Here is a 26,763-nt window from a genome sequence, read left to right as displayed (position 1 = left end):
TGTGTCTGAACTTTCATCAGGGATTAGGATCATTGTGGAGGAAGCTCTCCCTGCTTGAGAGAGAAATATTTCATTAAGTGAGTGTAATTTGTGAAGCCTTTTAATTGCATGAAAAGCAGATTTGCATTGAATATTCCTGTTCATATTCCCTTTTAGAAACAGTGCATTTTGCACAGCATGGCTCAGAAGATGTAGACAGCTCCCGTGGTGGCAGTCTCCTAAAATTCTAGGCACCTGCTAACACAATTAGTGGTTTGTTATGGAAACTGAGGACAGTTCAATAAACCCAGGATCCCTTCTAAATTTTCCTTGTTTTTAAATATTTCATCATTTCCTGAGCTTACTGATACTTATACTTAAACCTCAAGGAAATTCCTTGCCCCTAGAAACAACAACAACTTTTGAAAGTACTTTTAGATGGTTTTTTGGGTTGTTGTGTCTCTGAAAACCTGGGCTCTATGTTCCTCTGTTAAACCTGGGGTAACCTCCTAGCCCTGAAGTCTCTGGTTTTTGGAGGCTGAGTGGGGGCCAGGAAATGCTGAGCATGCTGCCTAGACTCCAGTTCCCACTGGTGCCAGGCATGGTTGGAACACATATCCAGCTGGGTGAACTGTACAGAATCACTGATTTTGGAGGCTGAGGAGGGACCTCAAGAATTTATCCTCTGCAGCCTTAAAGGAGGCTCAGCTCTGAGTTCAGAGCTGATTGCTCAGGGCTTTGTACAGTGGAGTCTTGAAAATCTGCAGTGGCAGAGATTTTGTAGCACCTCTGGGTAACCCAGCCCCATGCTTGATTATTTTTTGTAGGGAATTTTCTTTTTCCTTATATCCACTGGGAGCCTCCCCTGTTTCAGCTCCCATTTGTTGCTTGTTGCCCTCCCACTGCACTTCAGTGAAGAGCTCAGCTGTTGTTGTGGAGTCTTTGCTTCTTTTTTGTTAGGGTCAGGATTAAATATATGAGATGATATTTCTTGTTGGGACTCAGATGTTTATTACTTCTGATTCTATAGTCTCAGAAACTGTGAGTTCTGCAGCACTTCACTCTAACAAACTGAAAATGGAGCTGTATCTCCCTCTCTACAAGGCCTTTTAAGGATAAACTGTCCAATTAAGAAATGGCACCTAAATTATTTTTACTTTTAACCCAATAACCAACCACACAATGCAGACTTTTTTATCCAATTACACAAAACCACCCAAACCCAGTGAAGAACGACCAGCCTCCATCCTAAAACATCCATCTTGCTTTATATATATTACTATATTGTAAAACCTTAAACTCTTAAGTTTTCTACCCTATGATATTACACACTTCTATTCAAACTCCACAACCACAATCCCAGTTCTGTCATTCCATTTTGGAAGGCTTCTCCACAGCCTCAGGTCAAATGCAGTGTTCTCTTGGGGGTCAGTGCCTGCCAGCACAGAAAGTCTGAAATTCTCAGCACCCAGGGTTCTAGCAGTGTGTCAGCAGCTTCTCCTGGGCACCCAAGGGCCTTCAGCTTTTCCTCCCTTCTCCAGGCTGAGCGAGCCCACTTCCTTCAACTTCTTCTCTTGAATCAGTTGCCCCATTTTCATTCCCCTCCCTGGACTCACTTCAGTTTATCTTTATTTTTTCTTGGATGGAGGAGCTCAAAGTCATCTGGACCTCATGTTCCAGATGTGATCTGAGTAAAAGGGAGCATCGGACTGAGCCTCTGATGGTGCTGATCCCTTGTGCAGGCTGCCCTAGAGCAGGGGCTGGGCAGAGGTAAAGAATCAAGCAGGGATTGATTCAAAGCATCTCCTCCATGGATCCACCTTGGGCAGCACCAGAGCCCAGCCAGGCCTGCACCCAAGATGAACCAAAATGGCCCCAAAATGCCCCAGCGCTCCCGGGCTCTCTGCCTGGGATCAGTTCTGCTCCATTTGCATCTTGCAGTTCATTGTCCCATTCCAGCTTTAGCCCCTGCAGTCCCACCCTGCTTGTTTTTCTCTCTCCAGCCCACGGGGTTTGTGCTCTGGGGCTGAGATTGGGATCATTTGTCCTTGGTGCCCAGCTGGAGCAGGAATTGTTTTGTCTCCCTGCTCTGTGCACAGAGCTCACCATCCTCTTAATACAAAGCTCAGGAAATACACACTAAAGCAGCACAGAATGTGAAAAATAGAAAAGCTAAACCTGAGCCCACTGTGCTGGTGACTCTGCAGGTGTTGACTTGGTCTGCTTTGTGCCCCTTTTCTGGGTGTGGAAATGCTTCATGATTGTGTTGCAGAATGCTGTTTATGTATTTCTGAAAGAATATTGGTGCTTTTCTTTTGTCTTGCCCACTAGCAATCAAATAATTGACTGTAAAAATATTTATTTTTTGTTGTCACCACGGACTGAGGACAATCTCTTTTTTTGTATAAATTCCCAGTGGAAGTTAGTACAAACTCTTTTAGTCTGTTATTTTCGTAGACATACTTTGTAACAGTGACTAGGCAGTCCTGTAACTCTCTGGCTTGGGCCTGAGTTGAACTTTGCTCTGTTCAAAATCTGTAACCCAGATACAGAATTGTTTGCCAGACATGAAAGTGCAGCCTGTGAGTGAGGGAAAGCATGGTGTTATCACACACAATGAGGAGCTTCTGAAGAGAGGAAAAGGCAAAGAATCCAAGGAGGACTTTCTTTCACCCTACAGCTGATGGTTACATCGTTGTGGCTCACTCTAAAGGAGTGAATTTCCTTTGGAAGACAAGTGGTAGATAAGTGCTGGATTTCAAATGCAGTGTTACCATCAGGGCACTCTGCACTTCCCGAGTTTATTTTATAATTTTTTAATTTTTGTTTTATATATATATATATTTATAAATATATATATATTATTTATGGATATTTTCTATTTATTTCTCTAAGTTTACTTTCAAGGTTTATGGGCCATATATGCCTGATGTGTGCCAGAGCAGTTCTCTGGAGTGAGCTGCAACTATTGTGTAATATAACCATCACATGCCTGGTGTACTGAATGTTTGTTTCAGTCTGCTGGAAAAAAGGGTCAGGGATATGCTTTGAAAACAATCTGGGCACTTCTCAGCTTGCAAAGTTTGTTGTGCTTCTCTCCATAAGATCTTAAATCTCTCTTGTAAGTAGCAATGTGGAAAGTTACAAGTTTTGCTCAGATGTTTATATATTCTACTGCCTTAGATACTGGCAAAGAAAAATGAAAATAGGCGAAATGACAAGTTCACAGCAGCTTTCTTGGGAAACTTATAGATTTTGCCTCTTCCTTTTGATTCCAACAGCATATTTTTTCCTGTTGCCTTTTGTTTAATTTACTAGTATTGTTGCTCGTTGTAATATGAAGGTGTAACCATGGTAACTGCAATAGTTTTGCATTCCCTCTCATAGAAGACACTTGTCAGACCATCAATGATAAAGTAAAGACAATGCTCTGACCTGAGTTTGCCTTTGACAACCAGTGTATGTGCACATATGTTACAGCTCTGGCTTGTAGAAACAGTACCATGGATGATCTGAAAATGCAGCTTGAGAGAATTTTCACTGCACTGGTTGACAAACAAGTTCACTGTAAAAGCAGAAGAGACCCTACTGTCATGGCTACAAGTGAACTTTTCTCTAACCAAGGTTTTAATGTCCTTATTGCCATGAGCTAATACATTACTTATGGCTGCTCTAATCATATTTTCTGTGTCATTTGGTAAAATCTCAACATTTGGAGCTTTTCTTTCCTATGGGCTGTATAGAGCATGTGCTCATTTTAAACAACTGTTGTTAGTAACCTGTGTGTTCTGGCTCCCTGAACAATTAAATGCAGTGACTATTGGAAGCATACTTTGTGTCAAACATCAGTATTATTTCAAATTTTGGTCTGTTGGTTTTTTTTTTCTTTGTTTTTTTTTTTTTTTTTTTTTTTGCTTTCCCCTCTGGTACATCTTTTGGGTTCATTCGCATTTATCTCCTGAACAAATAAATGGAACAAAAATCATGGGCTTAGGACATGGGGATTTCATGAGTGATGCTAACTTTCTGATAAACAGCACTTAAAATTGGTTTGTTGTTTGTTTTTTATTAAATATCTAGAAATTGATTAATTACCTGATCAGCTTGCTGTAGATATTGAGGCATTTGTACATCTTGACTCTGCTTTTCTATAACTATGAAATTAGTAGCTGACTAAGCACTTTCAGTTCCAGTACTGCTCAAGTTGTGGTGCGTGATGGCAGAGTGATCCTGTTCTGGTTTTAATTCAGGTGCTATTATGCAACAATATTAGCACTTTTTGGCCTTTGGGAGAGCCATTTGCTTTTTTTCTTCCTTTTGTGTGTATCAACATTGCAGACACTGCAGGCATTTGTAGTCCCACTAGCAAAGCTGAAGATTAAGAATTTGATCCAAGTCATACTGGAATCAATTTTTAGTGGAGTTTTTTTCATTTATAAAATGAAAGATCCTGTTCACTGGAGTCCATCTGTGCAGTCCAGAATTGACTTCTGGAACTTTGCATACTGTGCTGATGGGATTGATCAATTAGTTTGCTCCTAAGTTGCTTTTAAATCAGTACAGAATAGCAGACAACATCCTGCAGTTTCCATGCAAAACACTTCAGTAGGCTGGTTACATGTGGCCAGCCTGAACGCTTCCAGGGATTTTTAGCTTTCCTGTCACAGTCTTCCATAATTGTTAAAGAAAATAGTCTGATTTCAGGTTATTCCACTGTTGTAATTCTTGGAATTCAGATTACAAATTAGTGTGCTCTTTCCCGAAAATAAAATAAGATTTCTTCTTTCACTGTCCTTATAAAGGAATTCATGGAGTTATGTCCAATACCTACTATAAAAAACTTTATTCTCTTCAGTAGTGTATGTTTTTTTTCATAGTGTGTGTTGTGACATTTATGATCTGTCAATCCAGGTTTCAATGGGTGAAAGTCTTGCTGCCATGTCAGTAAGATAAAAAGCAGTGGAGCCAGGTTTTGCTTCGAAGACTTGGGTGGAAATCTGCTAAAATCTACTAAAATCTTAGTTGGTCACTTAGCTTACATCCTTCTTGATACAAAGGAATATCACTTGATAGTGATATTCCACTGTAGTGGAATCACTTGATAGTGGTTAATATTAATTTAATTTTATTTGGAGACTGTTTACTCACATGAGTTATTCCAGTAAAAATCTGCTGGCTCAGACCATACATCACCACTGTAGTACTAGAGCGTGGTTGCATAGAGCTCTGCAGGATCTTTTTACCACAATGATGATAGTACAGTATATTGTGAAAGTAATTGTAATGTGCAGTATGTAATTACATGTAATGTGTAATTATTTCATAATAGAGAATTGTAGTAAGTATTGCAAAGGTAATTAAAATGTTGTTCACTTTTATATTTTTAAATTCCCCGTTATCACCTTTCTTTGACTTATAAACTAAGAAAAGTTAATTGTTCTCTAACATAGTATTAAAGTGTAGTCTTACTTTATTCTTCATTTTGTTTTGTTTCCAGGTGGAGGCGTAGCTGTTGGAACCCTTCTTCTTATTGGTTAGTATAGAATATATAGATTCTTAAAGCCATATTCTGAAGCTTTTCACTCCTGAATGTATTCATTAAACAGCCTCTCTTTGCACTGCTTTTTGAAGTCAGACTTCAGGAAAGTATAACCCTCAGGTTCCTTCACTTTGTGTAGCCTTCAGAATGGACTGTTGTCTGTCTCAAGAATTACTGGAGGTAATGTCAGTTATTTCTTCTGGCAAGCAACTTTTCAAATTACTTAATCTGTACCACACCATACACTAATTTATATACTTTATGTAAAAATCAACGTTTTGAAGGCTTCACTCTGTGTAGCCTTCAGAATGGACTGTTGTCCATCTCAAGAATTACTGGAGGTGAATCAAAATCTTAATTTTAGACAGGCTTGAGCACCCACAAAGAATACCCCAGAAATCTGTTTGAAAACAAGGCATTTAGCACATTTCAGGTCTTAATAGCAGAGTGCACACATTAGTTAAGATTTTGTAAACTGTGTTAGATTCAAACTGTGTATCATCACAAAGGAGTTTTTTAAATTTGAGGAAGACGTGCAATGCAGGACCTTTGAATCTTTTGGTTGCCAGAATCAGCTGAGAGCAAGGTGATGGAAGGCTGCTTTCTGTCAGGGTGTGGATGAGGCACACTGAGATGATTAAATAGCTTACACCAGAATTCCCTTTCCAGACCACAGTGCAGCTCTCTGGGACCATCTCCATTGCAGCTGAGGTGTTCAGCTTTCCTTTCTGTTTGACTGAGTTGACACAAAACCAGCAGAAAAATGAAGAATTCTTGTATTAATCTCCACCCTGAAGGAGCACTTGAATCTCATAATTGAGAACAGGACTGGATTTCAGCCTTGCCTAGGGACAAAGCAGACTGGCACATGCCTGGGTGATTTGGGTGCTTTCAAAGGAGTTGTGCCTGTAGAGTGTTTTAAGAGCCTGCTTGTCTCTAATGATAGACACCAACAGAAGCTCTACAGACTGTGGCTTTTCAGCCTTGAGACAGATTTAATCAGTAATTTTCATTCATTTTCTAAAAGAGATGAAAACACTGTGGTCTGGATATTTTATCTGTGTTTACTTTTCCTGTGGAAGACAATCATTGCTTGGGAAACTGAATTTGTATCTAGAGTTTTGGTTATGTATTTTGAATTTTACAACTCAAAAATTGGTATTAACACTTAAGATCCAAACAGTGGGATTTGGGGAAAACTTATTTGAAATCTCTTTTGGCCACTATTGGAATTATAGCATGTTACTTTGTGTTGGTGTAGGGCTCATGTAACCCGCACTAGAGACTGAATAAAATTTTCTCTTTGCCATTGAGGAAGGTGATTGCTCCCACTATGGCTTGTTATTTCAAGGCTAGTCTTTATTTCTTCATTTTATCCATTAGAGACAGTTATTGATGTGCCATTGAGTCGTAGAAAATGTTGGTTTTTACATAAAGTATATAAATTAGTGTATGGTGTGGTGCAGGTTAAGTAATTTGAAAAGTTGCTTGCCAGAAGAAATAACTGACATTACCTAATTCCAACATTTTCAGCTTGAGAAGAGCTGCAATCTTGCTGTGGTAAAAGAAGAAGAAGAAAAAAGTTGGAACCTATTCTATTTTACATAAATCAGAGATTGTGAGTCTGGATTAATTTTGTCTTCCCATGACAATATTCACTGCCCCTTGCAGTAGACAGGCTGGGTGGCCTGTCCAATGAATCCACTAGGAGGAAAATTGTCATTAAATGGAAGAAGTGGTGCAATATTTCACCACAGGGTGTTGTGGATGTGAAAAACACTCATGTGGATGCTGATGGCTCAATGGAAGATTTTTCCTAAAAGGATTTTTGCCTGAACTTTGGTCCTTCTGAGTGCATATCTGGCCACGCTCAGTGGTAGGTTTGAATTTGCTTATCCCCTGTGTTGGTTGTGTATTTGTGATCTGACCTGAAACTTAGCTTGAGAATGTCTCTTTTAGATCTGAAAATGAATTTTTTTCCCAAATGAGACTTACCATATGTTATTTCGAAACATATAATTATATACAAAAAGTCTTAAAGCAGGAACTATATTTATTCATGACTCATTAGTCTAAAAATTTGGAGACTGATTTTTAAAGTTGGTGCAGGTAACACTGGAATGGCATTGTTAGAATATCCTGTCAGCACACCAAGAAATTCTGCCAGAAGATTAGTCTAGGCAAGCTTAATATTATCAGGACTGAAGCTGTCAGTGATAAACCTCCTAGGAAGATCTTTCTGTGTTGTACTCCAAGTGTTACAAAAAGGTTAAATTCTTCCCCTTCCTTCAACATTCTCTAAGGTGAGAATAAATTGAATTACTTTTAGCTTAGCTCCCTTTGCAAATTAAATGCTCATCTTCATTATTTGACTCATTATCTTGGTTAATTTAACCAAATAATAGTAGATTCAGGGTATTAAAATATTTATTTGAACTGTTGTGTTCTGAAGATGTAGTAATGGCACAGGTTACTTGATAAGACTGTAAAATATTGTTTGAAATAGAAGTGTGCAAGTTTTTGAACTCAATTCATAATAAAGAGCATTGTGATTTTCAGTTGAGCTTAATTCTATAGTATATTCTTTTGACAGTGTTTTAATTATATGAAAATTAGAGAGTTGAAGCACATGGTATTTTCATGGAAGATCCTACCTACCAGAGCAGCTTGAGACTTCCTGAGGTTTGTTCATCTAACCAGAATTAGGATTTTAACTATTATTTTAGTTTTAAAGAAACCTTACAGCAGTGGGTTTCTAAGAAGCGTTCTGCTGTGGAACCCCATCAAAGCAGCTTGTTCAGGATGGAGGTGAGACCACATTTGTGGTTTGATTGAACCTGCTGCAGAAGATCAGCTTCCCAGGACAGTCCCCCTTCTCAAAACAAACAAGTAAAACAAGCACACTCCTTCCCCTCTCCACTCCAGTGTACTTCAAGCTGTTGCATGAGTGATTTGCCACCCCAGTAAGAGTTTGCAGGGGGATATTTTGTTTGTAAATTATTTTTTATTTTAACAAAATACATATTAATTTATATATAATATTATATGTAATGAATATATTATATATAATTAATATGTTGCTATATAATAATAATAATTGTTGTAGTTTTTTAAAATGTTTTAAAAACAATTTTAAATTGTTATTTTGTTTTTAAAGGTAAGCTTTGTTTATATAACACGTTCTGCATAGTGAGCTGCAGCACCCTCACTAGAGGTGTCCTGAGCACCCTGTAAGAACCTTTTCTTGCTTACCTTTAAAAGCCCCAGTTTTGACAAGGTCACTGTCAGCTAAATGTTTTAAAGATTATCAGTAGGAGGGGTTTTGTTGGTAGCTGAGGTCAGTTATTAAAAGTTAACGTTGTCTGGTGAAAAACAGGTCTATACTTGTACATTGTAAGCCTTGAAGCAGTTTCAGCTACTTTAATTAGCTACTTTTATTTTTGTTAGGCATGCAATTTAACCTGACTGGTAAGACCTCTCTTCACTTGCCAATATAACTGAATTTATCATCTTTTTAAAGCTGAAAAAGATAATCTCAAGAGAGGTACAAAACAGTGATTTGCTAAATATAATCCGACAAAATACCAGTTAGCAGAATTCACCTTCCTGAAGTATGGCTAAATGCCAAATATTGTAACTTATGTGTTTGACAACTCTGGTTTGGCATGTGCTAATTAAATGCAAGTGACACAAAGTATATCCCCTCAAGCTTAGTAAACGTGGACATTAGAAAAGTATCTTTAAATGGAATTTGAGATTATTAAAACATTCTCATTTTATAACCCGCAGCTATTTAGAGAGATGTTTCATAGCTGGAGGAAGACACACCTTAGGTCACAGGACCACAGTGTAGAAGCATCTATCTGGTAAAAAAATTATCAATACTGATAGGCTATGACAGGCTTTTGGCAGCTTTAGGGCAACCTGTCTAGACTTTGTAGAGAGAAAAAAAAATAAGCCATCTGTACATTACATTGTTGCAGGCTTATTCTTCTTACAGCTCTCATCATTTTGAGCAATTCTACTGTAAATGACCACTGGAGTTTTTCAAAGACCCTCATGCTGCTTAATATAGTGATGTTTGAAAGTCAGGTATTATAAATACAGTATTTATTGATATGATATTTGTTACCTTATGGTGGGTTTTGTTCCTGACTTTTTATTCATCTTCCAGCTCTAGTGGTGCTTATTCTGCATCCCTCTCTTGGAGCATGAATGCCTCTGTGCAGAGGGAGTTTTTCCTTAAGGTCACATGGTTACATATCAATTCTATAATTAAATTTGTTTCCTTAATTTTTAAATGAGTTCTATTTTTACAGTCCCTCACACAAATCTGCTCTCTTTTTTTTTTTCTGTGCCCTAGATAAAAGCCTTAAGATTCTAGACCTAATTCTACAACCCATGAATTTCTTTGAGTAGTAGCTACAGACAGGTGTGGAGAAATGTCCCTTATGTATTGGGTAGCCTGTTTGGAACCCTGGTTACTGAGAATTTCAGACTTTCTGTGCTGACAGGCACTGAACCCCAAGGGAACACTGCCTTGGCCCTGAGGCTGTAGAAAAGTCTTCCAAAACTGAATGATAAGACTGAGATTATAAGTGTGTAGTTTAAATAGAAGTGTAGAATATTGCCTAATAGAAAACTTAAGAGTTTTAAGTTTTAGAATATAGTAATATATGTAAAACAAGATAGGAGTATTAAAGTGGAGGCTGGTCCTTCTTCTTCACCTTCTCCGTGGGTTTGGGTAATATTTTGTAATTAGATAAAATGTCCACATTGCAGATAAGTAGTTATTGGGTTAAAAGTAAAAATAATTTAGGTGTCATTTCCTAACTGGACAGTTTATCCTTAAAAGGCCTTGTAGAGAGAGAGATATGGCTCCATTTTTAGTTTATTTGAGTGAAGTACTGTATAACTCACAGTTTGTAAGACTGTAATATAAATGAAAACTAATAAATATCTTGAGTCCCACAAGAGTTTAACTTAATTTAATCCCAACCCTAAAAAAAAAGAAGCAAAGACTCCACAGTAACCTATACAGTGCAGTGCTGAAAAGACCCCTAAATAGGAATTGCTCTTTATCCTTAGTGCTCAGCTATAGGGTTATATGCTGGAATTCCCTGTGCTCTTAGTGACAACCCTGCTCTTTCTCTGTTACTGTTTCAGCCAGGAAAGCACACTCATGTGGAAAGAGACCCATGGATAGTCACAACAGACTATTTTATTTATGTCCTTATCTGTAGGATCAGAGGAGCTTTTGTCCTGGAGACAATATGCATAACTTCTAGGTAAATAATCTCTTTTCCATGTGTAGTTTCATGCTTCACTAGTTACTCACCTGCTGCTTAGCTGGAGAACACTCATTGTTTGTTCCAAAAGAATGGCAGAAAGCTGCTCAGTGCCTTGTGTGTGACTTGTGGGGACTGCACCCAGAAAGGAAGCTGCAGCTGCAAGAGCCTGATTTGTTCATGTGCCTTGGTAGCTGGAAGGGAAGCTCACAATGAAGGACCAGCTCTTTAGTGCAGAGGCTGAGACTAAAGATTTGGGCCAGGCTTGTCCTAAGTATGGACTAAAACAATCTGAAGTGTTAGTTCCTACAAGTCCTGAGTGAAGGTGGTTCTTTTGGATGTGGAGGAGTTTGGAAAGATAAAGGTAACGGTTGAAAATTTGTCCTAGCCATTCAAATGCTAACTTCAAGCATTCTCAGGAAAGTGCTTCATTCTGGGATCCTATGGAAGTCATCAGTGAGCTGCTGAAGTACCTGTGCTAAGTGATTTGTTTGTTTATTTACAAGAAGAAAGCTGTGCTCTTTTGGTTTTGAATGTAACTATTGAAGCCAGGGTACAATGGATGCTATCAGAAAAGCCCCATATGGATGCACTTTAGATCTTTTGAATACCACAAAAGTTTAGTGACCTAGAAATGAATCAATAAAAAGCATCCTCTATCTGACAAATTGAAGAACTGAGGGATTCTTACAGATGCATTGACTTTAACAATTCCAGATACACTGTTTGTAAAGGCTTTCTGAGACACATCTAATCCTTAGAGTACTGTAGGAAACTATGAGGTGATTTATATTTAGATCACTTTCCAATTCTTAATTTAATTTTTTTTACTGCAAGTTTACTCTTATGAAAATTTAAGAAGAAAAGAAAGGCTTGTGTTAAAATGATGTGCCCTTACACTGAATGTGATTTTAATTTGCTAACTTGAACATTCCGTGTTGTTTTGCAAAATATGTTTTGGAAGAGTACGGCAATGTAAGAACCTCTCTAGCCCTGTTATATTGCAAATAAATCAAATGAATCAACAAAATTAATTAGAATCTCAATAAGTCAATTAAAAGGTTTATATACTAGTTCTTCATGGCTTTATTTCTACAATATGTTTAACATTTCAGCATTTCAAATAAAATTTGAGAAAAATTCTTTTTAACTATTACAGCCATATTTCTTCTTAGCTTAGTTAAATGATCACCAACACATCATATGATTTCTTGTATTTATGCATGGTTTATGGAGTTTCTGTTATGTTTGGCACAAGAAATTGTTTACTTTCTAAGGAATAATTAATATCAAAAATGATGATCCAGAAAGACTGTCTGTATAGTTGTACACACAGACTCAAACCATAAAACACTTGGACTCAACGAGACATTTTCTTATTTTCCATTACATGTCAGTTAAATACATATCAACTCAGTGTTTCTGTGCCTCAGATGGTGAAGAAGGTGAACTTTAACCTGTAGTTAAAAACTGAGAACCCAAGATTTTTCATTCAGCAAGGCTGATGTAAGTGTTGCAGCTGAGGATCCTTCCAGAGTGCCTGACGAGTGTTCCTTTTCCTCTCTTGTTCAAAGGGAGAGAGCTCTAACAAAATTGTCTCCTTCCAGTGACATCTGCCACAGTGATGTGATTACAAGGGAGCCTTGGTGGCTTCTTTCAGGTACCTCAGACAATTTAAAACAAAAAATGTAAATCTCATGCTGCCACTTTGATTTCTAGAGGTCTTTGCTTCTGAAATTGAGAGCTTCATAGTTGGAGATTAGCACATGGAAATCAATATAGTGTGAATAATATATTACTGGGAATAAAGCAGTAAGAATAACTAGAGAGCCAATGTTTGAGGGGGCAGGAGCAGTGGTCTGGACTCCAGTTACAAGGGACACTTATTGAGCAATGGGATTTTATTTCCCTCTTGAAACAGTTTAAGATTTAAGCAGGCTGCAAAGACTGTGTACAAAATACAACTATAATACTTCTTCAAAACTTAGGTAGTGTCAGTTCTGTCTTTGTTTCTGCAATGGGAGTGTTGCAGTTTTAGCTGATTGAGCCTTGTGTCCACTTGAGTCTCATAGCTGGCTCTACATCCTCAGTCTCATCACTGAGTTAGTAGGAAGGCAGTTCTTCAGTAGCACTAATAATGGCTTTGTAAGGATGCAAGAGTAAACTGGATCTAATATTTAGTTACAAGCTCCAAATTCTCAAGTAAATTGCAGTTTGGAAATCCATCCTGATGAAATTTTGATGAGGAACCCAGTACTGTCACCAGTGAGGTTTTGTCAGTCCTGTGTTTTTTATGATTCAGAGCTCTCCATATTTTTCACAAGACCCTTATTAAAAATCTAAAAAAAAAAGTTGATGTGTTATTGCCAGTACATTGAAGGTTAATATGGCCTCCTAAGCAGGTCAACAGTATCAAAGGTAAGTTCTGTTAATGCAATTTAAGTTCTTAAAATCCTAAGACTCTACAGCAAACTGCAGAGTGGCCTGAACTAGTAGTAAGAGTGTTGTAATTATTGTATTCCCTTTGGCTTGTTTGGATATCCAGTTTTATGTCATTTCTTGTCTTAGTGACTGGATCATGAAACATTTTTCTCTGTTTTGAGCTACTGCTTTAGAGTAACTTCTAGTGACTCTACTATCCCAAATACTGAATTTAACAGTGGAGTTTAAAAAAGCAGGAAACAAATTCTGTTTTACCTAATATCCCATGGAGGTTGGGGAATATCTCTTGGAGAACTGTGTTTTCTCCATGGTTTTGAGCAGTTGTGGTTTGAATTTCTTGTTAATCTGAGCACTGAGAGTATCAGTACACGTGCAAGATATTAGGAGTGTAGCAGTGCAACAATACTTTCCTGTGATTTGTTTCCTAGGTTTCCCCATTGCTATTGGTTTTCCTTTTCCTTTATGGATATACACTTTCTTCCTTTCCTTTTCTCCTTCACTCCATTGATTCCTTTTGATTGTAGTACATGTCAAAGTTAGAGTACGTTTATTTTCTTCTTTACTGTTTTTTGCAAGTTGGATATGAATAACAAGTTTTTTCATTTTCTCTCTTTGTTACTGGTTTTTTATTTTTAATTTTACTAGTTCATATGTGTAGTTAGGGAATATTTTCCAAGTCACACAAATAATAAATTGAGTTTTGTTCATTCTGTATAAAGAAATATCTCTCTGTATCTTTCTGCCTCAGCACCCCTGTGTATTGTCTTTCAGCTGCCAGATTAAGAGATGAAAAAGTGAAACCTAATGTAGCACATACACTTTTCTCCCAAAAACCATAAAAAGCATTAACAGTGCTATTGTTGGTACTTCCTACAAATAAAGAACAAAAAATCAGAGATGGTTCAGATTTCAGTTGTTTTGCACACATCCACTTCCCACAGCTTGAAGTTATGCTGAGTTTTAATTGTATGAGTTCATTCAGACTTCCTAATTCTCCTAATCTCTGACACTTGCACCAGGGAAGCTGAAGGAAATGCTGCTCTTTCCAAAGTCAGAATTTGTGTTTTCATTTCAGTGGGCCAGTATTTACAATGTCTGCTAACAAGCATTGTCTCCCTGCTTAAACTGCAAATTCACGAGTCTCTTGAATGTGCTCTGTTTTTTCTCTGGTTAGGTTTCAAAAAAAGCATTGCTAATGGTTTGGTTTCTTCAATACATCCATTTGGCTTTTGTAGTTTTCACAACTTTGGAATAAATGCTGACATAAGAATGTCTCTATTCTGAATGTTACCTCTTTATAGGCTTAGCATGCCAAATATGGCTGAATTTTGAAAAGCATCAGGTAACAAATATTTTAAGCAGGTTTTAAGCACTAGGAATATAAATGTTAACATAGTTTTCCTGAATTAAGGAACCCCTTGCCATTAATCCATAAATTCAGCCATCTTAGTTGATACTCATGGGAAGCCTTGTAAGGAGGCTGTGTCCCATCCATATCTTAGAATCAAATGCCTGATTGAGGACTATTCCTCTGGCTTGAAAAATTTGAAATACAGTATTATCAAGCATTATTTTATAAGTTTTGGAGTCCTATTTTACCTTTGTTCTCTGTTGTAAATTCTATACTCCAGGAGATAGACCTAAAGAGGCCATTTACAGTGTTGTCAACCTACAGGTGGGCAATTTATCTAACAAAAAACAATCCAACCATTCTTGTTTTCACAGAGGAGGATAAATATGGCCTTTACTCCAGTTTGTTGTTCAAGTATTTTCTCGCAGAGGGAGTTGTCTGTGGACATGACCTGTTTGTGGCTTCTGCCAAAGAGCATCCTGACAACATTTTGAAGGTAAATAAGACTCATTGCTTTTGATAAGTAAAGCTGTAATTTCTTTATTAATGAAATGCATTTTAAAGTGTCCATATTGTGTAGCAACAAATGAATTCATCTTGGTGATTCATAAGAATGTGTTGGGAAGTACAGGATTATTTACACTAGCCAGATTTGGGAATTAAATTCAGGTCTCTACCTCCCATCTATGGACAGTGGAGTAAGGTCCTCCCAAGGCCAAATCAGGCTTGGAACCTGTTTATTCTTTATTCTATTTCTTTATTCCACTGGCTTAGTGGGATGGTTTCAGTAAACCCAACTGCTTACAGTTTCCTCCTGCTCAGGAGGAAGTGTAGTTAAGCTGCCTCCAGTATTTTGTGGTAGAAACAGTGTAGAGTTTGTGTGGATATTTATTGTAGTTTCCTGTAGAAAATAAAAACATCATTGAACATCTTTACAATCTCCTTTACACTTACATTTCATTCTGACTCTTTTTTGTGCTAGGGAACTTGGTCAGCTTTGGATCAGGTCACACAGAAAGGATCCCTCCAGACTTCAGTGGACTCCCAATCAAACACTGATAGTTTCTGTCATGAGAAAATTGCATAAGGGAAAAAGCCTGATCAACAGTGCAAAAAATGCTGAAGTGTGAGGATAATCTTGCAAAATTTCATTAAATATTTTATGTCTTTCTAAGGCTGCGTTTTCCTAATATCAGAAGTAACATATAATTTCCTGATTACTTCTGCATCAAGTGAAGTCTGGCTATTTCCTTAAGTGTCTTCAGAGATTATTTCTGGACAAAATGATTACTCTACTGTTTTCCTACCTAGGGATGGTAAATTCTATGCCTTACCTCTTGAACATTATCCTCAGTATTCAGGAAAAAGTATATTCTTAATGAAATGAAATTATCGTGTTGTGAAAAATCAGTTTTTTAATGCTCCTAAACCTGAAGAGGGTTCATTTAAGGGTGAAATTTTTTCTCACTTGTGGCTTAGAATAAAGGTTAAACAAACAGGTTAAAATTTGATTTGCAAGTACAAATTACCTAAGAATGTGCTGTATTTTTTTAATTAAGTGGTTTTAAATAAATAACAATCGAGTATTGACTCCCTAATGATACAACACGATTGTTGCAGTTGTTTTTCTCATTGAGATTTCATTATCCAAATTAGTATTTTTATTACATTGCATTAAATTTTCTTAAAATGGAGTAGCTAATGTACATTCTATTTTTCTTTCATTCCCCTTTGATTCAGTTTTTCATAGCCTGCCGTGTTTTTTCTGGCTCCTTTACGTGATAACAAGCAGACACTGTTACATACATCTGCCATACACCTTGTACCACTTGGAGTTTGGGGTCAGTCAGTTTGCTATGCCTTACCCAACTCTCTTGTCTGATATGGAATTATTTTCCTCCTTAATTTCCAGGGGCAGGCACTAGGCAGGAATGCTGCATTCCTCTGTTGTGACTCCATGGTGGTGCTGCCACAGGAGACTATAAATCCAGGGACAATATTGCTGCATCAACAACATCTTGTTTTGATTTCTGCCTTCCTTTGTGCCCTTGTGTATCCAACAATATTCTTGTCTGTGCTGTTTACTCTCACCTTGCCCGTTCAACACTAACTTTGTTTAGCAGACAAGGCACAGCAGAGTTAATTTCTCTGATTTGTATTGTGTCAGTGAAGTAACCCTCACCTTCAGGTGCTTCAGGAAGATCTCTCCTGTCTGAAAAATGAGCTGCTTGGGATTTGGATGACTCCACAGTGTTGGGATTTTAATAAAGCCTGTCTGACCATTGAATAACATGGCACTCCATTTAATGAGATTAGTAATTAATTTATTTTCAATACCTGGTTGGACTGTATTCTTTACTGGAAAGGTAACACAGACATGGTAGAAATCAACCTGAATTACCCTTAAGGCTTGGGTTTTACTTTGTAAAATTCAAGTATGGGTTCAATACATTCCACAGCCAATATCTAATTAGCTGGTGTATTTCATAAAGGCAGTTCATTAACTGTCCATACTGTGTCCATATTAAATGTCCATATGGTGTGGTCAGTCTATTTGCACGTTCAGCTCTCTGCTGAAATGCCATAATTGCCCTATTCCAATTTTGTGATGTGATTGGAAGTTTCTTGAACCTATAACCAAGACAAATATTGCTGGTAGTAGGAAGGGGAAAAGACATTCTTATAGACCATAATTATCTTGAAATTGTGTATAACTAAAAGACAGGCAGAGGATAAAAAGCCCTGATCAGCTGCCTAAGATATATATTACCACCCACCAATTTATCCATCATCCTTTGAAAATATATTCATGCCTTTTGTAGTCAAAGCTCCTTCAGGAAACTGGCATTAAGACGTAATGCTGAAAAATTATACACCTCTGGTAAAACCTACAGAACTGTATACATGCTGGTTTTTAGAAAGTATTTTAAACATTGGAGAGCATTTCTGTTCATACAGGCTTCAAAAAAAAGGCAACTTTTTACTCTAAGGGCATAAGCACTGGGAATGTATATAACATAAGAAATTATATGGTAACTTCTATGACTGATCATAAAATAAAACTGCTTGCATTGGTAAATGGAAAATTTATTTAATAGTAAAATTACTTCAGGTTTGGCATTAAAATTCTACAACTGCCTAAACTGCCTGTAAAATAATGTCTTTACCTTTATTCCTGATTTTTTTATTTAGGTTGGGGGGTAGAACTGATTCTCACAAGTTTTAATGAGAAAAGATGGGTTATTTATAGCTTACCTTGACAATAAAGATTGCTCTGTTAGGTTGCTTTTGCTGTGGAGCCTGTGCAAAGTTGGATGGAGGACACCAAGCTGCCAGCACCACGCTGTGTGTGCAGCCCCTGGAGGGCAGGGATCCATCCAGAGGGACACTGACAGCCTGGAGAGGCTCAGGAGAACCTCATGGGGTTCAGCAGGGCCAAGAGCAAGGTCCTGCACCTGGGCTGGGGCAATCCCAGCACAAACACAGCCTGGGCTGAGGATGGATGGAGAACAGCCCTGAGGAGAAGGGATGGGGGTGTTGGAAGCTCAGCAGGACCTGGCAGTGAGCACTGACAGCCCAGAGAGCCAAATGTGCCCAGCAGGGCAGGGAGGGGATCCTGCCCCTCTGCTCTGCTCTGGAGATCCCAGCTGGAGCTCTGCATCCAGCCCTGGGCTCCCCAGCAGTAAAAGGGCACAGAGCTGCTGCACTGAGTGCAGGGGAGGCCATGAGGGGCTCAGGGGGCTGGAGCACTGAGAACTGGGCTGAGAACTGGGGTTGTGGAGCCTGGAGAGGAGAAGGCTCTGGGGAACCTTCCAGCAGCTTTCCAGTTAGGAGAGAGCTGGAGAGGGACTTTTAAGAAGGGCAGTGTAGTGACAGAGCAAGGGGAAATGACTTTAGGTTGACAGAGGGCAGACTTAAATTGGATATTGGGAAGAAATTCTTCTCTGTGAAGGTGCTGAGGCCCTGGCACAGGTTGCCCAGAGAAGGACCTGGTGGCTGCCCCATCCCTGGCAGCCTGGATGAGGCTCTGAGGGACCTGCTAGTGGAAGGTGCCCCTGTCCATGGCAGGGGGTTGGAATGAGAGGATCTTTGAGGTCCCTTCCAACACAAAACCTTCTGTGATTCTATGATCTGTCTTGTAAGGAAGACTTACCACTCATTATTGTTCTGGAAGACAAACCAGCATCCCCTGGAGCACTACATTTAACCTGTGGCACCCTGGCCAGTGCTGGGTCAGTGACCTTCCCACGTGGTACCTGCAAGCCTGAGGTGGGAGAATGGGAGCTCCAGAACTGCTTTCTAGAACTGTCTGCTCATCTCTCGTGGAAAACTTTGATTATTGCCTTTCAATGGAATGTCTGTTTTCAAGTGGGAATTTTATTGCAGGATACTTCTGCACTCAGCTGAGATTGCCTTTTGGAGGTTCTCTTCCAAGAGGAGAGGATAAAGGGTGTCACAGTGGAAGGGGAAGATGCAGTTTCTCATGGTGCTGAAGCTGAGAGGGGTGTGTGGACAGCTGTAATGGCTATTGAGAAAAAAAAATAGGGAAAACATAAAAAGACCCCTCCAGGAGCACTATTTTTGAAAGTTCCTAAGCTGAAAAGATATCTAAAGCAAAAGTTAAAGTATATTTTAATTATATTTTTTATCTTTTATATACTTTTTAAATATCATATTTTAATTTTATATTTGCTTAAGTGTGTGATTTGGAGAAGACTAAAAAAGTTCTACCTTCAACAAACAGGGCAGGCCTGAAGAACAGAAAGTACTCATTTACTCTTTTCCTGCTGAAAAAGTGAATGCAGGAAGAACCTAGCAAAATGAACTTTCATTATTTCCATTTCATTTTATTATTTACTTATTTATTATTATTATTATTATTAGTTTAAAAACAACAACAATAAAAACCACAGGGCTGCTGTATTATGGTGTGTGCAAGCAATGCCTTGAAAGAAAACATAGCTGTCTGCATGGACTTTTCTCACTTCAGCAAAGTACCTTCAGCACGATGCTTAGGATTTTCCCTCATGGATATGATCTTAAACCATTGTTTTAGCAAAAGAAAAAATGCAAACCTGGAAGAAATCATCAGGCTGATGGCCAGGGCTGTCTGTTTTCAGAGAGTAATTCTAATTATTTGCTGTCTCTTTGCCATCTGGTATTGGGAGAGAAGCTATGTATCAATGCTAAAGGTGTTTTTTCAGTTTTAGATGCTCACAAATTAAAAGCATAATACCTCAAAAGGTAAAAATATCTGTGCAAATAGGGCTACATTCCTAGTCTTTTTTTCTGAATATATTTTCAAAATGCAGGAACTTGCTGCAGTGATTCAGCTGCTGCATGCTGTTAAATAGTGTCACTTAATACACAGAAATCAAATTACAGTTAGAGCAGAAAGGAACTTTGTTACTACCTGAAGTCTTGTGGTAGCACAAAGATGAGGGTTGAGGCTGAGCCTGGCAGATGAGTTGAAAAATTTAATTTCTATTTTGTGTAGTTCTTGCTCATCTGTTTACTTTTCTTACTTGCCTGTTGGGTGAATCTGTTTTACATTTTTTATTGCTAAAATATTTCATTATATTGTAATGTACAACTTTCTCCATTATGCTTGATGTAGAAGTTGTAGAGGTGTGAAAGATACACTTGAAAAAAATTTCTTCTGTTTAAAAAGAATTAAATCTTTTAAAACAGTACCTTTGCTGGAAACTGAGCAAAAAGCTTTGTCGTTGTCAAAAGTTCAGATCAATCCAATAAAAAGTTTTTCTAGAACCAGAGGAATAGAATGGCTCAAATTTTTGATTTCTCATCTGCTAATCCTTGTCTGTTCATCAAGGAAATTTTCTTTCATCATCTTACTGTTCAGAACTTAAGTTCTGAACTTGGAGGTTTTTTAAACACCCATCTCACTTGTAGGCACAGGCTGTGTGGTGATTGGAGCGGGGCTGTGGCTGATCCCAGATTGGTGCAGCTGTGCAGGACAGGTGAATGCTATTGAAGGTGAGGAGCCATGGAGTGCCCAGGGGTGCTGAGCAATCACACAGGGAGCAGAGGGCACACAGGGGCAGGGCATCAACAGGGCAGCAATGGCAAGATTCCCCTGGAATTCCCTTTCCTGGAGCCAGCATCTCAAGGTCTGAAGGACTGGAGTGGACAGAGTGGTTCTGCCCTCCTGTAGTTTGTGTAATCCTGCCATGAAAACCAAGTCACTTCACCTCCTCTGGGTCAGGTTTTATTGCTCAGGAGTTCTTGAGATGGAAACTGTGGGCACAGAGTTTGTGGTGACTGGAGTGGGGCTGTGGCTGATCCCAAATTGGCTGCAGCTGTGAAAAGCAGGTGAATAATATTAAAAGTAACAGCCATGGAGTGCCCAGGGGTGCTGAGCAATCACACAGAGGGCACACAGGTGCAGGGCATCAACAGGAGGGGATGAAAGGCTGGGCTGAGGGACAAAGAAAGCAGCCACTTGGAGCTTCCCGAGGAGGTGAGGTGTGGCTGTATGGGCTGAGGCCTTCTGGAATTCTGTGGGGACACTGTGGATTGTGGCTCTCTCAGCTGTGGCACTTACTTGGCCTTTAACTGAGAGTTGTTTATCTGAGGGGTGGTAACCAGAGTGAGAATCTAAGGCTCTATTTTGTGTGGTGGTGGAACTTGGTGGGGAGGAGGAAGAGGATTGTTTTGGAAGGTTTTCATTCTGTGTTATGTTTGTGTTACTTTTTACATATAGTTGTAGGTTAATAATTTTTTTTTCTTTGCTCTATTTCTGGTTATGTCTCATAGCAGACACTAGGGAGAATATATTTTCATGGAGGCACTGGCATTGTGCCAGCATCAAACCATGACAAAAATGTATCATCAAAGTGGTAAAATCTAAATGTTTGGGTTTCCATGTCCACAAATACCTGTTTAACAAATCTAGTTGGTAACTTTGTAGTTAATAAGCTGTTGCTTCCAGTGCTCATCTCTGAAGAGTTTCAGGAATAATGCTGTTATCAGTAACTCTGTTTAGGCTCAGGCCTGTGCATTGTGCACTGCAGCAGGGTTTACAGAGTTTGGGACAAAGGACACTCATTTCCTTCACACAATTTTACTTTCTCATTCTCTGCTATTTTTATTTGTCACATACTTAAGCATTCATTAACTGATTCAGAAAAATATTAAATTGAAATATAATTCATCTGATTGTCTGATAGGTATTCTTGGGTTTGTTATGAAATGCAGCCACAGTGCAGAGAGTTACAGCAAAGGAGTTCTGTGACTTTAGAGTGGGGTTTAATTCTGTGTATCTGGAGTATAAACTGTATTCTTATGGCTTAAAAATAGACTACTTAGGGTACTTGCAGCTGGCTCTTATTTCCCAAAACAGAGCAATATTGCTTCCTGTTTCTCTTCACACCATTCTTGTTTGCCCTGAGCTGGTGCACGTTAGGTCTTTCTGAATGTCAAGGGGCAATTTCTGTAGACCATCCTTACCTGGAGATGGAAATAAGTTATTGTGTAAGGGCTGCTGAAAGAAGAAAAATTGCCATCCATTCATTTATATTCTTTAACAATGCACCTTGTATTCACAATCCAAATAGAATCCTCCCCCCCTTTTGGGAGTAGGGCCCTTTAAACTGATATTTATATACTGCATTGTTGAAAAGGAAATATTTACCCTTCCTGACTTACCATCTGGTGTCCTTTAAATACTAAAAATTAGCATGTTGAAAAAGAGCCTTAAATTCATGTGAATTTTAGTATCTTTATTATTTTTATTTTAGTCTTATCCCTTTAGTATTGTTTTATTTTGTGTTTTTATCATACTTGTGATAACAACTGCACTTCAGAATAGTTGCATAAATCAGTGTGAAAAATATATTTATTGATACATAAATAGATAATGTTTTAAATTCTTAAGTCCTTTGAGTTATACAGTTATTGAAACCCATAAGGATCAAAGGATTTTATATAAGAGGGATTTCACATACAGCTTGGATTATGTTGCTAAATAATAGCACAGTAGTACTTCTTTAGAATTGTAAAATAGCTTAGAGAGGAGTATGATGCCTATAGTTGGTGTAATGCATTGGTAATTAAGAGGGTGTGAGGTTAAGCTTCATTAACTGCTGTGGGATTGTATCTTGGATTTTATTATCCCCCAGAGAACACAAGAAGTGAGAGAGGTCAAACTGTTAGAATCTGATTTTGCTTCGTGCATCTGCCAAAACAAGGCAGGCTCAGTACTGGGGCAGCAAAGCCAGAAGGAGCTGGACTGCAGCAGGTACAGCTCATCCACAGTTTATTGCAAAGATAAAAGCTTTATTACTGAAATAAATTGTCCCCTCTTTGCAGTAAAACCTTCATAGCTTGGTTTGCAGGAAACAAAATTATTTTAATTGCTTTGTCATTTACTGTGACCACTCCAGAACACTGGCTTTTCCTCCCAAATTTTATTTTTTTTCATTTTAAAACAGCAACAAGCTTCCTTCTCTCCAGCCCAACTGCCCTTAATAACTTTAGCACTTGTCTGCCTTTTTGTGTTTTTGTGCTGCATAGCAAAGATTTGTATTTTAGTTGACCCCAAGAAATGCTGTATGTTTTTGGGGGTTTTTTTATTTTTATTTTAACTAATGCGCTGCTACATGCTTTGTTTTTTGGGTGTTTTTTTTTTATGTACCTTATGAAATATTTGTCTTTTTTTAGCCTGGGAGAATGTAACAGTTCTCAGAAGTTGACAGACACGCTGATGCCGCAAAATTGCCAGTCCCAAAGCTTTTCAAAGCTCTGTGTTGTGGGAGCTGAGATATTTTTCAGCAAAAATAGATTAAACAGAGAGATGATGGGCTGATAGCCCAACTCTCCTTTTCTTGGTCCATTGTTTAAATAACACTTTGATTTCTAGATTCTGCCTAAAATTTTGTAGATAAATTCTACATATTTTGCTAATACTGCCTTCTTCTAAAATTCTGGTTTTGATTCAAGGAACATAAATCTCTTAAATCCTAAATTATGTCATTCTTGGACAGTAATGAAGCCTTTCATGGTGCTGAGGAGTTGTGAAGTACAGACCCAACCATCCAGCCTTTATTTTTGAGGCTACATTGAGCCTTTATTTTTGAAGCTAATGGCAGGTATATTTTTGAGAATGTATAATGAGAGTTGGACTGCCAGCTCTCACACTGAGGTGCTCTGTGTCACTCAGGCATGGTCAGGTTTGGAAACAGTTCCTTTCTTGAGAGAAAGAATTGTCTTTAATTACCAGGGTCAGAAGAGGGGAAAGCCTTTCATTCCAATTCTAGTTATTTGTGAAGAATATTTGTGGATCATCCAGTATTTTCAGTATTGCCCATTGTAGTGGTTTGGGTTTGTTAATTTGAGATTTTGTTAATGTTGAGATTTTTTTTGCCTAATTTTATCAAGAAGTGTGGTGGGTTAGGTGTTGATTAATTATTAGTGTACTTACTTTTTGTTGAGAGGTAGGATTAGGAGAAAGGTCAAGTAGGTTTAAAATTTTAAAAGGATAGAAAGAAAAAAATTATTAATAACAAAGAGTAATATGAATTAGAATAAAAATCAGAATATTTTCCTTTTTTATAACTTTTTCTTTTTATTGACAATGTAAAGAAATAAAATTAAAAAAAAAAAACTTCTTTAACTAGAACTCTGTAAACTTTATGGGCTCTGTTCCGAAGTAAACTAAAGGAAGACTATTCTAGAAAAGTAGTAAACTAACTAAAGTTTTAAATTAAGGCCTGAGCTACATGAACCAGTACATCCTAAGGAAAAACAGTGACCATCTAGGTATTTTTTTGAGTCTTCAAGCAGGCTGGTGAAGGCATGTTGGCTTCTAGTGAACACAGACATACGTTCAAACAGCTCCTGCGTGTTCTGCCTCTCCTTTCTCTTCCAGCTTGGTGTAAAAGGAGTTGAGAGTATCTGAAACTGGTTGCTTTATCCACAGTGATAAAATTAGGATGTAAATCTGGAGGTAAACGTTCTTTATTAGCTCTGCTTATTATTCTTTATATAGAATATGATGAAATAACAGACGAACTGACCTTGAATAGGATTGGATTTTTTCCCCTTCTTTGTGCTCATTCCAAGTATATCTTGGAATGTGTTTAACCAAGTTAATAAAACTGGTCTTCAAATTATCCAAAGGCAGAGCACCTTCTCCAGACTGCAGCTTATTATGTACAGAGCCTCCTCAGAGGCCATGTAATTCACAACCCCCACATCCAAGAGTATAATTCAGGATATCTTTGCTTTAGAACAGATGTTAGCATAGAAAATTGCATGGCTGTGAGATGTGGGAGGCCCAGAAATGTCTTAAATCTCAGTGTCCCTTGCACAGGTACAAGAACCTGGCACATCTAAGGAATATTCTTCAGGTGAGCATGGTAGTTATTAGGTAAAGGCATTTAAAAAGCAGCTTGGAGTTGGTTTTGGTCTGAGAGAGTTCTTGGAGTGCTCCTGATCTTTTCTCCTTTTCCTTCCAAGGGACAAGACAGAATAAACCAGATTTGAGCTGATGCATGTGCTCTTCTATTGTCAGAAGTTTTTTTATTATGTCAAAATAAAAACTCTTTCTTGTGTTAGAAATTAAAAGCAAGCTATATTGGCCAAAAAAAAGGCTGTTTCAGGTGGATACTTTGATGGATTTTCATCTCTGGCAGCCAAAATCTTTTATCAGCTTCAGATGAAACCATTTTTTCCTTGATCTCTTAATCTGCTTCATTTTTAGCAGCAGTTAGGACACACCACAGTGCCAAATTATGTTGCAGTGATGATGTGTGTGCCTCTGTTTTGGACTGAGTTTTTTGGGTGTCAGCAGCTGGGATTTGTGGTGTCTCCCTGCCACCCAGGGCCATGGAAGGAGGTTTTGTTCTCTCACTGGAAGGCAGGAACTTTTTTCTCAGTGTTGCAAGACATTATTTAAGCAGCTTGGAGAACTTCTCACCTTTATTGTCTTGACCTCTGTTCTTTATTCAGCATGAAATAGGTTTTATGTGTAAAATAGACAAATTTTTGGAGTTAATGTCCCTGTCTCAAATTTGACTTTCTCAATTACTACATACCAACAATGAACCAGCAGCACAAATTATAGCTATTTGTGGTGATTCTAGGGGAGAAAAATATTAAATAGCTATAAGAAATATTGCTGCTGTTTTCCTCTTTCCCTGGAGGAAGGAGAATGGTACAATTTGCCGTTTCCTGCCTTTTGGCTTTGCAGTGATGTGGAAGCTGCCCGGTGGTGGTGTCTGAACCAGGGGCAGGCTCAGGGAGTTGGATGAAATGTTTAAGCAAAATTTCATGATCTCTGCAGGCACTTGTGTTCAGAAAAAAAACAGAGATTACCCACCACTACCAAAAATTACCTGGCAACAAGTTGATCAGGAAATGTTGCTTGAGCCTCCAAATTACTTCCTCACAGACTTTACTTTTATAAATGAAACTTGGTTTGGGTTTTTTTTAAATTACTGCTAAATGAGGAGTATTTTGAGATGATCAAGTATCAGCAGCTCTTCACTGAAAAAGAAAGACTGTTTTATGATAGGAAGTTTAAATCTATGAAAAATCTATTTATTAATTATTATTAAATATGTTGAAATCTATGAATAATTGTATGAGGAAATTAAATCTGCACAATAGTTGAACTGTTCAGTATGTGTTTTCAAAGTAACATCTCAATTGGAAAATAAGATTGATTAACTCTATTGAGGATAGCTGAGTTATAAAATTAACAATTCAAAGTAACTTTTTTTTTTTAATACTTCATATAATGTTCTTAGAAGTAAATGTAAGTGGTTTGTATGTGCATGTATGTGAAATGCATCGGGGTCCTTGTCAGCTCTAGTTTGTACTTAGACTTCCTCAGAACCTTTCAGTACAATGTTCTGGTTTCATTTTGTCCCATCTGTCTGAATTCTTTGATTTGAAAGCTTGCCTGCTTTCTTGCTGGGTAAATGTAATGGAACTCTTACTAAAATTTGGGGTTTTTTTAATTGAAACAGCTATTATAAATCTGTAAACTTAATGAAAACTGTAAATAGTAAATCAAAATTTTCATCTTTGTGTAGCTTTCCTACCCAGAAAGCTTAATTTTTACTACGACAGTAATGAGTTTATTGTATGCAAGTATATTTTTTAAACAAGCTGTGATAAATGTGAAAATGTAACTCTGT

At 37.9% G+C, this 26,763-nt stretch overlaps 1 protein-coding gene across 1 annotated transcript in view; it reads left to right on the top strand.

Annotated features, from left to right (window-relative positions):
* Positions 1–26,763, top strand: part of ELP4 (elongator acetyltransferase complex subunit 4) — a 143,016-nt gene that overhangs the window by 2,041 nt on the left and 114,212 nt on the right. The window contains exons 2-3 of the mRNA XM_036384998.1: positions 5,477–5,512; positions 14,974–15,095. Coding sequence (XP_036240891.1) covers positions 5,477–5,512; positions 14,974–15,095 — 158 coding nt within the window. The remainder of the gene's footprint in view (positions 1–5,476; positions 5,513–14,973; positions 15,096–26,763) is intronic.

The sequence above is a fragment of the Molothrus ater genome, chromosome 6 (assembly GCF_012460135.2).
Source record: "Molothrus ater isolate BHLD 08-10-18 breed brown headed cowbird chromosome 6, BPBGC_Mater_1.1, whole genome shotgun sequence".
Taxonomy (NCBI): domain Eukaryota; kingdom Metazoa; phylum Chordata; class Aves; order Passeriformes; family Icteridae; genus Molothrus; species Molothrus ater.
This window is presented reverse-complemented; position numbering and strand designations above follow the sequence as displayed.